A 16,912-nucleotide genomic window follows, 5' to 3' on the forward strand; every position below is an offset into this window, starting at 1 on the left:
TTAATACAAAGATGCAGAACTTACCCGAAGGCGTACACATCAGCTGCAGTGGAAAAAGGAAGGCGGTCCTCATTGTTACCTGGACTCATCCTGCGCACAATCTCTGGTGCGAGATAACAAATCCAACCATGCGGAAGTTTTAGTTTGTTCTCACGCCTGGAAAAAAAACCCCAAAAAAAACAAAGGTACACGTTTGTCAGTAACAAATCAAATGGAGTGGAAAATCTGATGCATTAACTAGAGTGGAAAATGCATTAACTAAATGTAGTCCATCTCCAAACTCCTGTGCACACAAGCTACTCATGAAACCATACACAATGGGAGGACAAAATTATCAATCTGTGTGTGCAAAAAAAACAAAACAAGAGTATGCTGGAAAGTATTTTACAATCAGGAGACTTCACTCTTTGCAAAAAAATAAAAAACAATCCTGTCTGACAGGGGAGATGCCTGCAGGACTGGAGCCACTGTGGACTTTAGCAATTATTACAAATCACTGGCCCTCCCCAGGTAATAGCAGTGCGGTGTGCGAATAGCACTTTGGCTGTTTTCAAAGCCTCTCAAGTGGCGTCTCTTACCTCCCCTCCTGAACAACTCCAGAGATGCCAAACAGCCCAAAGTCTGTGATTATGACTTTATTGGTGTCATGGAAAACGTTCTTTGACTTCAAGTCTTTGTGAACAATGCCTTTAGCATGCAGATAGCCCATTCCCTGCATCGGAAGACAAAGTGACAGTTATGGACTATTGGGAGTCTTTTTGCTGTAGCACTGGCTGTTCATGCACATAAACACTTTGACAGAATGGAACATATTCCAAAATATAAAGATATTTAATAAACAATGCCATATTTAACAGCTTTGGTTTTTTTAAATACAGATTTCTTGTTTCTTATAATAAAGATATTTCTCGGCATGTAACTTCAGGGTTATCACTTCTAAGTGCTTATAGGGGATCGACAATATTTTTCATCTTAGACCTGATATTTCCATGTTTTTATGTCTAAATGACTCATGGGAACAACTATTTTCAATTTCAGTAAATCAAACTGGGTCAGCCACCCTCTTTAGAAATTAACAAATTGCCTAATGGGTAAATGCATGTGTATGTATTTATGTATGTGTGTTTATGTTTAGATGTATGTAAATGTATTTAATGTTCATAAATGTGCGCAGTATCCAACCTATCTGTCACATGCCAATATTTTTTTTTCTTCTGTTTTTTTTGCATTTTGTTCCTTTACTTTATATTTCTTCCAGTTTTTTAATTAATTTAGTTTTTTTAGGAATATGTATATCAAACTTATTTTTGTTATGAATTGGAAACTAAAGTGATTGTTTTTGCAACCAACAGGTTCCGATTGTTATGCGAGCCCTGCAAGATTATGGACAGAACCATACATTTTTCCTGCTCTTTTCGCTTGTTGAAGTTTGTTTTATGTTGGAGTCTCGCTGAGGCAGAAATCTCACTCTGAAATCTCAATGAGTTTTTAAAATTTTCAAAATGAGCTTAATATCTAGCCATGACAGATATTAGAGTAAGATATGGTTTCTGTGATCCAACACAACAAATTATTAGCTGTGCTGTGCTGAAGAATGTTTCCCTGTCATTATGTGTTTCCGCCTTCCTAAACCTTTGCCAAACCTTTAGCCCTAACCTGAACCTCCGAGGGGGGTGATATGCATTAACCAAGAGAAAACACAATTCAGCGGGACTACATTCGTTTGTCTAATATTGTCAGAAACTCATAATAGAAATCCAACGCTGTTAGTGACAAAAACAAGCACATGGATGTAAATTGACAGTAATTACACTTCAGCCTGTGTTGCTACCGCCGGCTGCAGCCCTTTCTTTTGCTACTGGATCGGTTTCAAAAAATTGTTAGTTATGAGTCACTTGGACGTGAAAACATGGGAAAATAGGATCCAGGATAAAAAAACAAAGAAACAAAAAAACAGTCTTCCTGTTCAAATCATTACAAATGCATAAATGAACAGATGTAAAAAGAAAATTACCTTTACAATCTCTTGAGCAATTTGTCTGGTCTTATTGATATCCAACGTGTTTTTAGTGTCTCGAACAACTGAGTACAGTGTCCTCCCTTTACAGAAACTGTGGGCAGAGAGAAGAAAAGATTGAATTAAAGATAAAAAAAAAACGTGTTTTGTTTAAAATCATTTCAGAGGTGGGTTTGATATGTCTGCTTTCACCTGGTGATGATGGCTAGGTGGGGTGGAGCCATGCAGGCCCCCATGAAGAGGACCACATTCTCATGTCTGGTCTGTCTGTAGTTCATCACCTCCTTTTTAAAGAGCTTCAGGTGGTCCTGATTGTTCCCGTCGATCTCGAGAAGTCGGATAGCGACCTCGCCGTGCCATCGACCCTTGTGCACTTTGCCCCAGCGGCCCTAAAAGAACAAACATCTTCAGCAGAGTGCTTTTGTGGAATATGCCACAAACTATTCATTTTTTAGATTCGATTCCTCACCTTTCCTATGAGTTCTCCGAGGTCCAGCTGCTCGAAAGGGATGTCCCACTCCTGCAGGTACACGCTGGTCTGACTGGCCTTGCGGGAGATGGGGCCCTTCCACTGGTTTCCTCGAGAGGTGGGCAGGTCGTCCAGCTCGTCGCACTCGCCATCTGAGCCCACGTTCATCCGGATTTCCTCCCCGTCATCCTCATCTTCCCCTTCATTCTCATCCTCATCCTCCTCTTCCTCATTATCATCCTCCACGTCAGGGTCTTCATCTTCAACCTCAATTTCCTCCTCTCCTTCCTGCAAGAGTGTGGTGACGGATTTACTAATCCACTCCGAAAAAAAGGAAAAGACATAAAATCTACACAAAGCAGTTAGATGTGCATGTCTGCATCTCCTTATTGCATGTTTATATATTTAGTCTAATGGAGGATGAGTCAATATATTTGGTAAATGTGAGCCAGTAGTGACTTGTGAGGACTGTTTTTCCTTTGTCTACAGCTTTGTGTTGCAGTCCCAGTTGAATAATAGTGATATTTCCATTTCAGTACAACTCTCCTGGTTTAATTAATAACACCACAGCATGGTCATCATCACAGCCAAACAAGTTCACCTGGTTCTCACAAATAAATGTCAAAAGAGCCACTGCTTTTTGTTAATGTCGGGGCCATTCATACTGAAATTATTTACAACAAACCTGCAATCTGGGTAATTTTATGAAATGAAAAATTGTTATCGTTATATCACTATTAAATTACCTGATGTGCCTGAATTAATATAAAAGATATATTGCTCCATGTCCGATACAGTCTGAGAAATAAGCTTGACACACGATATATTTATATATATGTGTGTGTGTGTGTGTGTGTGAAAATTAAAAGGCAAAACAAAACAAAAATAAAATAAAATAAAATAAAATAAAATACAAATAAAATAAAATAAAATAAAATAAAATAAAATAAAATAAAATAAAATAAAATAAAATAAAATAAAATAAAATAAAATAATTATACAGCACATGGTTAACTCTGGAAATAGGTTGCAGACAGGCCAGAGGTGGGAAAAAAATGACTGCAAAAACAGGCTGCATACTCACTGGAAATGCAGAGTGGACACTATTATCTGTATCTGTTTAACCAGCTACATTACATGTTGTATACAAGAGGTAAAGTTGAAACTGGAGGTGGGTGGGGCCTTACCAGAAGGTGTTATTGAAGAAGTTGCTTTATTTATTATTTATTCAGAATTATATTTACAGAACAATCTTAAGAACAATCTGTGATTGAACACAGCTATATAAAGGAGGATTTTCCCTTACCACGAGTGCGGATAATGAAACATTCTACACTTTCTATACTTGTACTCATCAAAAGTACATTATTTGTAATGTATTCATTTAATCTGAGTATTTGGCTCAACTCTAATACACACTAACCTAAAAAAAAGCAAAAGATCTTAAGAAAGCACTGGCATATTTCATATTGAAAGACATGATGCCAATTCAAATAGCTGAAATGTCTAGATTATCACAAATAAGAATATTTACTCAAAAAAGATGGCTGTCTTATCAATAGTGCAATATGTAAGGAGCAGTGATTCCAGTTTGTTTTAGTGCCATTTTAAGATTCTGAAGCAAATTTTAATGATTAACAGGAGTATATCACGAAGAGCAATCATTTTGGCGAGGATAACTGTGACATTAAATTTTCATATTGCACCATTCCCAGTCCGAGTCATCTCAGTCTTTTAATCCATATACTTATTTAATTTCTTTTGCCCTCCCTGCGCTGCTTTGGCTGGAAAACCATCCAATCAACCATCATCAATCGTCAAAAATAGAATAGAATTCAGAGATATGACTCTGGACAACATTATACTAACAGTTAAACCTGGACTAAAGTGTGTTTTTTCTTGACTGCATGTGCATCATGTTGCAACATTACCTCTTCATCTTCGTCTTCTACCAGCTCAGCATGGATGTCATCCGCTGACGGCTCGATCTCACTGCTACGATACAGAGAATACAAAATGGAAAGATTACTCAAAAAACCCTGTGAAAATATAAGATAATTCCTTCAAAATTAGACAAAACATGTAGAAAAAAAGTTAAAAAACAAAACACAAAAACCAAACAATAAAATGACCTGAAAAGTGCCCAAAATAGTAATTCTGCTAAAATATTTAAATACATAATTCCGATCATTTTAAATTTATAAATGTAAATGTATAAATATGTTGGGTTTATTTTACAGTTCCCTAGATTTCTTATTTTCATTTGTCAAATCTAGCCTACTAATTCCCTGCAGTTTGCAGAACATTTCTTGCCAAAATGCTCAATGCCTTTTTCCCCATATTTTCAAAAAAGGAAAAAAAAAAAAAAAAGGAAGGAAATCATTTTGCTCCAGGTTCAAAGGCTTAAAACAATGAACGGACATATAAATGTCTTACACAGAGTCTTGGAGGACATCAGGGTGTAAATGAGCAGGACTGGAGACATCTGTAGAGAAAAATAAGATGTTTTAGAAAGAAATACGAGGATAAAAAAAAATTCCTTCATGTTTCCCCTGCTTTTCCTTTAGGAAAGCTTCTTGGGCCACCACATACAGAACATGACTGCTCATGCAATCACCCACTACCACCAGCAGATGGTGTCAGAAGACCATTAGGAGTCAACATGCAAGCTAAAGACAATAACTGTTCCAACCATTGAAGAAAACATGCAGAGGATGGAGAGAACTACGGGGAATCTAAGGTTCAAAGAGTGGAGCGATGGGAGAACAGCAATGCAGCATGACACTCTGGGACCGTCAACTCACCGGGGAAGATAAACTGCTGTCTATGCTGAAAGTAACAGGCAGCTTTTGTAGAAAAAAAAAAGAGAGAGGGAAAGACCGACAAGCATGGCAGGGAGGGAGAAACCTGGTTAGAAAAGCTTTAATAATGACAGATATTGTAAAAAAATTTTAGTGTTAATGTAATTTAGGAGAGAGAAGGGAAGAAGAGAGCCCATTAAATAATGTTAAACTGGTCAGGGGAAAAAATCCAGTAACAAATCCAGTGGACAAATCCAATGCTAGCATGCACAGTAAGTACAGTTATGTGTTTCTGTTTATTATTTTTTTGCTGGTGTTTCTGCATCAAGGCACAAGTGAGGCTAACCTGGGAAGTTGAAGCGGCTGTCCCGGTGGCCTTTGGGCGAGGGATTGGGTGGTGGGGTGGCGCTGGGGGGGTTGCTCTGCTGGAAGGGTGCAGGCGAAGAAGGTGTGGATGAGGTGGTGGAGGACGGATTGCTGCTGGAATCCAGTTGGTTCAGCACTGGAGGATGATCCTGTTGGGGCAGAGACGGATGCAAACTAATCAGAGTCCATATTACAGCTTCCAAACTTAATTTGACTGGGATTTGACACTGTGCGATTCCAAGGAAAATCTGCTGGTTTTGCTCGGCGGAGAGAGCTTTATGAATCTTTACGGTGTTTTGAAAGGGCAGATGGCGAGAAGACTGAAAAGCAAATGGCAAAATCAGTTGCACAATCACATGTCTTTTCTCTCCAAAACAAACACAAGCAGAATTGGATCAGACAGAGATCATCTGTGCAACAGGAACCGATGGGGATTATGGCAAATGTGGTCTTAATTTTCATTTATAAAAATGCTTAAGTGCCAGAGACAAAACTCTGCATTCCAACACTGTGGCCTCACTGATTTACATACTTTCTGTCAGGGTGTCTTAATTTGTAATTTCACGATGATTCAGTACTGTTTTAAAGGTCTACATAAAGTGACACTGTGTTCTGTACTGCAGAACTCCTTATTTTACCTTTTTTGTAATGGCCTTTGGTAGTGTGCCAAACTGCGGTGCTTCTGGCGGCCGGTCCACAGGGTTGTTTATATCAGATGGAACAGACTCAGTCCTCCGGATTTTGGCGACTAGGAGAGAAATTGGAAATGTCAAAATGTATGTGCACAACATATAGTGTCCATCAACCCCCTGAGGATAAAAGAAAACTTACTTGGTAGAAAGGAGATTCTGCAGGATGGGGCTTCCTTTGTGCATTTGTTGTGGCACTTTAACCTGCACAGAAAGATGGCAGAATATCTGTACATGATTCCTCTTCAAGTCCAGCTCCACAAACTCCGAGAGCCCGACCGATATTGAATTTTTTAGGCCAATGCTGATAACGAGGTTGGGGAGTAAAAAATTTCGATATTGATATATTGGCTGATGTTATCTATGCATGCAATTATGCAATGCAATTATATGGTTATCAACTACTTGTGACAAAGTGATGTAATGAAGGCAGTAATGATTTGACAATAAACTTTCATTATAAAAAATGTTTCAGCGCACTGAAACAGTAAATTTCATTGGGAATTTGATCATTCTAAATCGCTCTAAGCATCTTTTCTGCGTCATATTCTGCTCAAGATAAACTTAACATACCTGCATGTTGGATAACATATAAGCCAATAACGATACATCTGTGATGGGCAAATATCGGCCAATAATATCAGCTGACTGATACATCTGTTGGGCTCTACCATGGACTGAATCCTGAAAGAGCTCCTGTGTTTCCTTCTAACATGCTGCTGTTCTACTGTCTCAGTCAGTAACAGAAAACAGTTGAGTGAATGACCCTTAAAACAGAAAGTGCTTAACTTACCGACAGTGTTTGCATTTCACCCCAAACATCATGTTCTTCTGGCACACCTGACACGTCTGGGACAGCCAGGATTTGGTTGAAAACCTACAGAAACACAAGAAATGCTGTTAAACCTACAGTGTTATATTACTGTTTTTTGTTTTTTTAGTTGATGAATAACAAATCTAGCCTGTTAGCTTTAATATGACATATGGACAGAATACATCGTATGTGAAGCTAGATGACATAAGGACGCACCTGTGTGTGACTGCGAGGCCGATGTCCCTCCTCACTGCTTGTGGGGAGCTACGATGCACTGCTACATTATCTATCCAGGCAGAGAAAGACGCAAAGACAGAAATACCAAGAGGAGGGTTAGGTTATGTAGAGAAAGAGTAGTATCCAATGTTTAGACCGCCGTCAGCAGACCTAAACATTAGATTTTAAAAAATGTGGGGTTTATCATTAAAACATCATCAAACCACAATTCAGCAAACTATGCTTATTTAGCCCAGACATCTTTTTTTGACAGGTCACATTGAATAAACAACTACTGTATTTCTGACATATCAAACGTGCGAATTCAGCAAAATAAAAAAATGCACACACAATGTGCATGACTCACTCTTAATGGTGCTGTGCTCCTCCATGAGGGTGGGCGTGCCGGGCAGGGTGTAAGATGCTGTGGTGGCAGCTGGGTGGACTCCGGGGGTGCGTGCAGACAGGACGGGGTAACGAGAAGGCGAGTCCTCACATCCATTCCCGTTAACTTGCATATTCAGTAACAACTTATTCTTTTTAACACACCTGGAGAGAAGGGAACAAAGAAATTGGAGCATCAGTGGGTTCGGTTTACCGTCAAAAACAAGACTGGATGCTACAGCAGGTTGTTCAGCAAAGCTGGGACAGCAGACTGTACGGGACAGGTTATGTAAGGGCTAGAGAGAAGCACGTTGGTGTACCTAAATAGCACTGGCACGGGATAGACAGGGTGACATCCTTAACACCCAGACCGAAGTCACAAGGACTGAAGCAGCCAGCACACACGAGCACGTGAGTAATCCCGGTTAAAAAAAAAATCTGTTTGTCTCATATTTTTTCTTTTCAATCAGCAATCAGACCTGATTGTTGTAATAAAGCGTACTGTGTACAAAGCCAGGATAAACTAGCAGGATTGTCTGTGTGTGCGTTAGATGCACTGGATCTATGTCAGCCGTATTTACTCCTGCATTTACGCTGTTTTTTTCCCACTAAAGCTTTCCATAAACAGACAGGATATTATGGATAAACATGTGGCCTGTTTGTGTATGTGCATCCAATCACAATAGAGAGAGAGATGAGTGGGGGAGAGAGAGCGAGAGAGAGAGAGAGAGAGAGAGAGAGAGAGAGAGAGAGAGAGAGAGAGAGATTGTGCTTCTTGCCACCTCTGAGCATTAGTCCTAGGAAATACTTCCTGTTTTGACATGAGTCATAATCTCTGGGAATCTGTGCAGGGATTAGCTCCACTCAAACAGCCAGAGCAAAGGAGCAACAGGCAGGATGTGGAGGGATGTAGAAGTGAGAGAAAGTGTGTGTGAGTGTGTCTGCTTCTGTCCTGACACAGTGTTAAGACTGAGGTGAGAACGAGACGCTGGGCTGATGTGTTCAGGACGACTGCAGCAGTAGCTGTTCTCATCAGTGGGTGATAAGAAGCACGAGGCTACACCAGTAACCCAATTACTGTAATACCACCATGATCACGCTTGTTTAAGTAGGCTACAGCACCCACTGCTGCTGACTTTTCAGCAAAACCTGTTCCCTCCATTTACCCACTGTGTTGACATTTTACTAGTTTTCAAAGTTTACAGTCCTCGAGGATTGTTTGGCTATACATATGAAGTCACCTCTGGATAACTTTTGTCATGTTTACAGTTTTGGCTTATAGGCTTGGGCAGTATCTATTTTTTCATACATTTCTGACAATTCACCAGGGTGTATCATATATGACAGTGTTTTCTATTAAAGAAAAAGAGGGAAGAATTACCCTCAACCACCAAATTCTAATCAGTTCATTCTTGAGTCCGAGTGAAGGTTTGTGCAGAATTTGAGTAATTTGTTTGAATACTTATGGTCCATAGAATAACAAAGAGACAGGAAATAGGATACTTACTATATGACACTTGTTGCCACTACAGGTGGCAGACTGGCACTTGAATAAAATTATGTGGCTAATCAACTGCTTCTGTAGTTTTAAGAGGTCATCTCAAAATAAAGTTAAATGTGGCATTTTTTTTTTAGGACTCCACATCTAATTATATTTGATTGATTAGCTTGGAGACCTATGAGGCATTTTCTTTTCACTAATCCTGTAATGTTGTCCCCGTCACTCACAGTTGCCATCTTTCTCAGCTCAGCTCTGTTCCACCAGCAGGAGACTGACCTCTGGTGGCATGAGCCCTGTACTACAATACATCGCCTTAATAATATTACAGCATCTCCGTATCAGTTCAGTAGAAAAAGAAGCGTCTGTGTTTTTGACGGTATTGATACTCATAACTTGAGCATTTCTAAATACCCCAGAATACCATTATGCCACCCAAGCCTACTGGCTAACATAGTGTATGAAGTCATTTTATCAAAAGTCAAGACAAATCAAAAGCATTCAATAAGGCTTTCTGAGCACCTACTTGTTGGTGGGTGGGTCCTCGATGCGGTTACCCAGCTGCGACTCGTGGCTTTTGCTGCGCGTCAGGGTGATGTTGGGAAGGAGGTGCAGCACTTTGCGGGACGGAGGCGGAGGGGTGCAGGGGGGCTTCAGCCGGTGACGCCTCTTTGAGGGTGGAGTTATGGGTGGGGTAGAGGTGTGTCCGTGGAGCCGAGCTGTGCGAGCTAAGGATATTGGGAATGGATCTGTGAGAGGGCTTTCAATGTGGCCATATGATGCTAGCGCCTCGGGCGTGGGCGCCGCTGACACTGAGCCTGAGCGGGGATGAGGGAAGGTAGCGCAGGGGGTGGATGGGGTGGACTGGATGGCGGATGGGCGGGCGAGAGGTGAAGGACTGTGAGGGCGGAGTGGATTCCCAAGGCTGGTTAGCTGGTCTGCAGTCAGTAGAGAGCCGCTGTCCCTTCTTGTGGGCTCGGACAGCCAGGGGCTGCTGTCTTCCCTTAGTTCACCTCCTAGATGAGCAAAGAAAACACCATCAGCAGAAAGACAAAAAAAAAGAACACAATGTGTGTCGCTCCTATGGAGTAAACACATACCTGATTCAGTGGCACTCTTCAGACAGGAGAGGGCAGCACTGAGCCTAGCACATTCTTCTGAACTGGAGCCTAGTCTTCGCATTGTGTCCCTCACCTGAGCACCTGTCATCTGCAGTAAGGCATCCAGGGACAACTTTGCTTCCACTGCCTGCAGACAAGCAATAACAAGGAAAAAAAACAGAGCATGATCAATAACTTTACAAGAATGAGCACAAACAAGCAAAATGCTGTAAATGAAGCTCTGCAACAAGAAAACAATCTGCTGGTGTACCACTGAGGGGAAAACAGTTATAGTGTATACATAATAATCAAGCTATTGGTGATTATTCGTCTTTTGCCGACTACTGCTGCCATTATTATTAGTCATAGCTCCACTATTATAATACACATTACTATTATTGCCTTCTATATAAACTACAATATTTGCATGCAATATACATGCTATCATAAACTACACTCAATATTTATGTCTTTTACTATTGTTATATGTGATGTTATTGTTACTGTTATTGTTGCTGTGCCCCCCCATCTGCCCATTGTGGAAGAGGGATTCCTCCTCAGTCACTCTTTCTGGGGTTCCTGACATTTTTTTTTTTCCAACATTTGAAGGGTTTTTTGAGGGGAGTCTTTCCATAGTTGCTGCCAGGGTACAAGGACAGAGGGATGTCATATGCTGTAAAGCCCTCTGAAGCAAAGTGTGATTTGTTATAACGGGCTGTATAAATAAAACTGAATTGAACTGAATTGAATCATTTGTTAAATCACAAGAAACAAGTTGCATATTAGCTTCCCCCATAGGGATGTGTGATATGATAAAATCTGTTGTCTGGTGAAAAAAAAATCTTTTCATATTGTGCTTTATCATTTATTTTGTTCACATCATCTGATAATACTTTGTGTCTGTCCAAATGGCTGAGGTCTACACAAAGCACTGCACCGAAACAAACAAACATGGAGGAGCTGGAAAGGGATACTGAACTTTATTGTAAAAGTACTTTGACTTTATACTTTAGTTTAACATTTTAACAGTATTTTTTTCATCTCTATTTTAACAGTGGTTAATAAAACTTTATTTTATGGCAGCAGCTACCTAATTTTGAACTCTAGTTTATTTAATAATTTTGTATTTTTTTGTAGTTTCCATAAGTTTAGAGGAGATTTCAAAATATCGAAATAAATATTATATATCTTATTATATATATATCTTGAAATAGCCTAAAGATATCGTGATATTATTCTAAAGCTATATCGCACAGCCGTATTCTCCTCTATCTGAAACTTAAAACGATTAATGTGGACATAATAAAACTGATGATATTTGTGTCTCAGAAAAAAAAGCAAAGATACTCTGCTTGTTTATATAATATCAGTAAAAACTGTTGTAAGTCTTCTAGCAGTGCAGTGGTCTCAACACCATGATGGCCGGCAGCAGGCTGAAAGTCAGCATTAAAAAGGGCAGCATGTTAGAGTATTAAATAGGTCACGCAACCTCTGACTTGCACTGTTCCTGGAAATCGGTGGTAATCCTGTATGTTTGGGGCATTTATCATTCTGCTTCTTTCACTTATCTGGTTGTGCAGATTATTCAGCACTACAGACGTGGTTTCGTGTCTGTATCAGCAGATAGGAGTCAAAACTTCAGACAGGACCTGCTTCCAAAATCTGCAGTGGTCAAGGCCAACTTGTTTGTGCTCAGTTTTGAACTTGCAGCTGAATTCAGACAAATTTGTGTCAGAGCTTCAAAGACATTTTAGTAAGTCTGTGCAATAGTTATTATACTGCTGTTATGAGTCTTAGTTAGTGATCACTGTACAGAGGTGAGGGAAACTTTGACAGCATCTGACAGGAAGACAACAGACATCAAACAACACAACATTGCGCAAGTAGAGGATTATATTAGTAAGGAAAATCAGAGTAGGAGGCAGACTGAGTAACACTGGCAGCCCACAAATTAAGAAAAGAACACTCAGACATAATACATAAAGTTGCTCAGACTGAGTGCACTGTAGCCTGGTTTGATCTGCAATCACATTTTCCTCCAAACTTAGAAAATACAGAAAAAATGTGACAACCTACAATAAACAACTTGTTATTTTTATACTAGACATTATACTGTGAATCAACTATTTTATCACACAGTGAAAAGACAGAAAAATGCAACACTACTGAGACAGAAACAGGGCAATGGATCAGTTTTTTTTTTTTAAACTAGCAGACAGCAAAACTGCTCAAAATCAACAATGAGATTAAATAAATAAAACAAGCCTTGGCTCTTGTTAACTAGACACCATATCAACAGATTCATGGTGGAAAATTACATTTAAAACAACTTAAACTTGTGTATCTGTACTTACACATAAAAGTTAATTTTCAGTGGCAGATTTTGAATATTACATTATGCATGCATGCTGCAGTAGTTAAATGAACAGTAATGTTAACTGTACCTTTAATTTTACATTGCTGGACCACCACTTCGTTAAACAGTAGTTTGAACACTTGCTAATATCCTGTGCATGTAAGAGCAGTTCTTAAAGGAGTACTTCAACCTCAAATGACCATTTGTTTATCAATTGCTTACCCAGTGTGAGTGATTTATGTACAAATGGTCATATGGGGAGTATAGTGCTCCATTAAGTTAGTTCCACATACTCCCATCTCTCTTTTGTCTCATTTTCATCGATTATGCAGCATAAATCACGAAAATAGTTGAACAGAATCTCTCTTTTGTCTCATTTCCATGGATTATACAGCATAAATCACTAAATAGTTGAACAGAATAGAAGGGAATAGCTGAGGACAAAGGGGTCAACGATAGAGACTAAAGCTGTATGGAGACAAACATTACTGATACTGAGAAAGTGGGCAATATGACAGCACAAACTGTTTGTGGATCACAGAAAGAAATGGGAGATAGTCCAGTAACTTTAGGATGTTTTTCTGTCATGGGAAGTACGCAATCGCTTATCAGTCAGGTTAAACCCTTGCTCTGAGAGGGCAAACACTGATCAAAAAACTAGGGCAACCTCCCACACTCATGTGTACACTGTAAGCAAAAAGGAAGCACACAGACACAGACACAGACATACACAAACACACACACACACACACACACACACACACACACACACACACACACACACACACACACACACACACACACACACACACACACACACACACACACACACACACACACACACACACACAGACGCACAAACACATAAGGGTGAGTGATGTGATATTCAGAAGTGGCTGTGGGCCCTCGGCTCCCCTCCCACCTACTCACTCATAATAACATTACAATTTTAGCACCATGAACAGCACAGCTTGCATACATGATTGCTGTACCGCAGCATCCTTGATACAGTATTACTGATCAGAATTGCCTGTATGTGTACACAGAAATTACCTTCACGTGGTTATTGAGTCTACACATTAAGTGGGTTTGAGTTTATACTGGCCGCTAACTGGTTGGCATTTTAGAATTCTATAATGGTCGTGCACATAGACATTAAACTGAAAATGAATGCACTTCTAAAAAATGTCATACAAACAGAGAAATGAACCAGGCTAAAATGTACATCAAAACCTTATTTTAGTCAAATTTGTCAATGTAAAGAGGACCTATCATGCTCATTTTTTTAGGTTCTTACTTGTATTTTGGGCTTACTGGAACATGTTCACATGTTTTAATGTAAAAAAAAAAAAAAAAATTATTTTCCTCACACTGTCTGTGCTGAAACACCTGTGTATACCCTCTGTCTGAATCACTTTGCTTTAGCACCTGTCTCTTTAAAACCACTCCTGAAAAAGCCCAGTCTTCTCCGATTGGTCAGTATTTCCTGGTCTTCCGAATCTGTACTCTTGATGTTAGTGGAGAAATGAACATTGGCAACTGAGAGTGTGTGTTGTCCTGATGTACATGTAGCGGTATACTGTATTTGCAGCTGGGGAATGACTATGACAGAGTAGGACGTACGGCAGCATTTTCTACTGTTTAAGAATCACCATTAAAAGCCTATAAACCAAAGTCTTTACAACTGGAAATGTTCCAGCAGGTACATGATGCAATACTGGAGAGAAATTAACAAAATCAGCAACCACGATTATATCTTTTACTGAAGTTAGCATGTAGCTACATGTAGCACTGTATTTGCAGCTGAGGACGGTCTAGAACAGAGAGTATAGGGGTAATTTCTACCTTTATGAAATCACCAACATAATGTCCAAAAATCCTCACAACTCCAGCAGGAATATAGTCCATAACTGAGAAGAAATTGGCTACATCAACCCATTGCTACATGTAGCAATGTACTTGCAAATGGGGAATAACTACAATAGAGTACACCAGCAGTTTCTACCATGAAAAAAATCCCACAAAAAATGTTTCAGACATGGTACAGAGGGAATATGATCTAACATTAGGGAGAAATTACCGGTAAGAATATGGGGAACTGAGATAAAATGTTTCCCTAACATGAGCATGGAATTACATGTAGCAGTATACTTGCCGCCAGGAATTTCTAAAAGAGTATCAAAGCACTTTCTACCTATGAATATCAGCAAGAAAATATCCTACACCAAAAATCTTCACAACTGGACATGTTCCAGCAGGAATGTGACCCAAAGTTGGAGAGAAATTAACAACATCGGCAACCCAGATTTCATGGTTCCCTTTTGGTAACATGTGGCTAAATACACAGCAGTGTAGGCTATGTAATGTTAACACTTGCAGTAGTGTGCCTGGAGCAGATGACCATATGCAGAAATCTGTCACAAACTTGCGTCAGCTCGTCTCAAAGGCAGATAAAAAGGTTGAAAATATAATTTTCAGAAAGGTCTGAAGCATTAGTTTTTTACTCACAGGGATTACTTTCACAGTTGTTTTCCTCAATATTTGACACTTTGACCACATTTAACATGAGCATCCAGGTTATCAGAGGGAATAGTAAAACCATACATATGACACAAAATGCAGAAAAGCCTAAAAGGTCCCCTTTAAGAACATTTCTTGGCAATGCTAAAAATGTTTTGGCAAACTTTTTTGTAGCCAGTTAATCAAGATACAGTAAGGCCGCTTAGCAAAGCCACAGACAACATTGATTAGTTCACAGAAAGACACACATGACCATTTAAGAAGCTTGCCAACATGGTATCCACATGCTTGTGCAAGATTATGTAATACCCCACTGCCAGTTGCATCATGGAGGCAAAGAGGCTGGATTCCAGTTTTTAAAAAAAAAACAAAAAAAAAACTACATTTAATTGTTGCAATGTTTTTGGACCATCCATAATATAATCCAGTATGGATTGAGGAGATGCACTGTAGAAATCTCAATCTAATAATGTTTGATCTAAATGGGTCATCAACACACCATGATGGCGCTACATCTTTTGGGAAATCCCACTTTGTATACAACACATACAAATGAGTGCTTTTATTACGCTATCATCAAATTCGTTGAGGGGAATGTGATGAGGTTTAAACTGCAAAGTAATCAGAGCACTGAGCACGACAGATATGACTAAACCCTAAACACAAGACAAATAATCAGATATGGAGCACGTCAGTGAAAGAAAACAAAAAAAAAGTGTTCACAAGCTTGGAAGATATTAAAGAATAACAAGTGCAGAAACATTTAAAATAAGCAGGTTGCAGTTGGGTCACAAAACAAAGACAAACAGACAAAAGCCATGCAAACATAAAGTAGATGAGGGAGATTAAAGGAGTTTGCAGCAGCGCAGGGAGGGAAGCTGGTAGAAGAAGAGGAAATTCGAGAAAAAAAAGAAAAGAAAAAACTAAACAAATTGTGGTGGAATGATGCAAAACTTGCAAAATCAGGAGTGCAGAAGCAGCTAGTTGGTGGTGCTAGTATACTGAGAGGTTGTGATCCAGCGGGCAAGGTCACTAAACAGTTAATAGCCCCTTAACTGCAGACACTGTAGCTTCCTGATCCAAAGCACGAGCACATTTAGTGCAATGCAGTTAATATCTTTATTAATGGATCTCAGACCAGCTGTTATTTCGTAAGTCAGAACAAGATAATAAAAACCACAGTAATAAGAGCCACTTCTCTTCTTAAAGCAACAGTAGCATGTGATTTAAAGTAATGCTTTTTCTTTTTGGCTGCAAATAGCAACAACTTTTTCAGTATGTTTATATTAAGAATAACATGTATTGATGAAAGTTTTTGTCTGCGGGAAATGTCTGTGTTAGGGCCCCTGTTCCTCCTCAAAGAGGTCAGAGGTCAGATTAGCTGGTGGGGAGTCTGTGTCCTGCTCAGAGACAAACACATGCGAAACATATGACTGAACTCAGGCTGCATGGGTATTTTTGAAGACAGTTTTTTCTATGCCTTTTTAGCCTTTCATCTACACGCAGTTAAAGTCACTGAAAAACGATCTTTGGTTAAACTCTGTCTAGGGTGAAGGTTTTAAAGAACACTGTTTTCAGCAAATTGAGCTTGTGGCTAATGACATCAGAGTGTGCGTCGTTATCTACACTGTGAGGCGCCACGAATAGTGCAGCCTCTAATCTTGCTAACAAGGTAAGATTTA

General features: G+C 39.5%; 1 protein-coding gene across 3 annotated transcripts in view; it reads right to left on the minus strand.

Annotated features, from left to right (window-relative positions):
* ksr1a (kinase suppressor of ras 1a) overlaps nucleotides 1-16,912 on the minus strand; it is a 41,556-nt gene that overhangs the window by 6,602 nt on the left and 18,042 nt on the right. For 2 of the 3 annotated variants that reach the window (XM_042499010.2, XM_088088403.1), the window contains exons 3-18: nucleotides 10,355-10,502; nucleotides 9,781-10,270; nucleotides 7,740-7,921; nucleotides 7,373-7,442; nucleotides 7,136-7,219; nucleotides 6,485-6,546; nucleotides 6,292-6,401; nucleotides 5,634-5,802; nucleotides 5,291-5,332; nucleotides 4,923-4,971; nucleotides 4,418-4,481; nucleotides 2,487-2,774; nucleotides 2,210-2,406; nucleotides 2,015-2,111; nucleotides 579-712; nucleotides 25-156 (exon numbers count right to left, since the gene is read on the minus strand). In XM_042499010.2, the coding sequence (XP_042354944.1) occupies nucleotides 25-156; nucleotides 579-712; nucleotides 2,015-2,111; nucleotides 2,210-2,406; nucleotides 2,487-2,774; nucleotides 4,418-4,481; nucleotides 4,923-4,971; nucleotides 5,291-5,332; nucleotides 5,634-5,802; nucleotides 6,292-6,401; nucleotides 6,485-6,546; nucleotides 7,136-7,219; nucleotides 7,373-7,442; nucleotides 7,740-7,921; nucleotides 9,781-10,270; nucleotides 10,355-10,502 (2,318 nt within the window). The remainder of the gene's footprint in view (nucleotides 1-24; nucleotides 157-578; nucleotides 713-2,014; nucleotides 2,112-2,209; nucleotides 2,407-2,486; nucleotides 2,775-4,417; nucleotides 4,482-4,922; nucleotides 4,972-5,290; nucleotides 5,333-5,633; nucleotides 5,803-6,291; nucleotides 6,402-6,484; nucleotides 6,547-7,135; nucleotides 7,220-7,372; nucleotides 7,443-7,739; nucleotides 7,922-9,780; nucleotides 10,271-10,354; nucleotides 10,503-16,912) is intronic. The other variant, XM_042499011.2, reaches the window with a different exon arrangement.

Source organism: Plectropomus leopardus, chromosome 15 (genome assembly GCF_026936395.1).
Source record: "Plectropomus leopardus strain MGB_pleo_1.0 chromosome 15, ASM2693639v1, whole genome shotgun sequence".
NCBI classification, from domain to species: Eukaryota; Metazoa; Chordata; class Actinopteri; order Perciformes; family Serranidae; genus Plectropomus; species Plectropomus leopardus.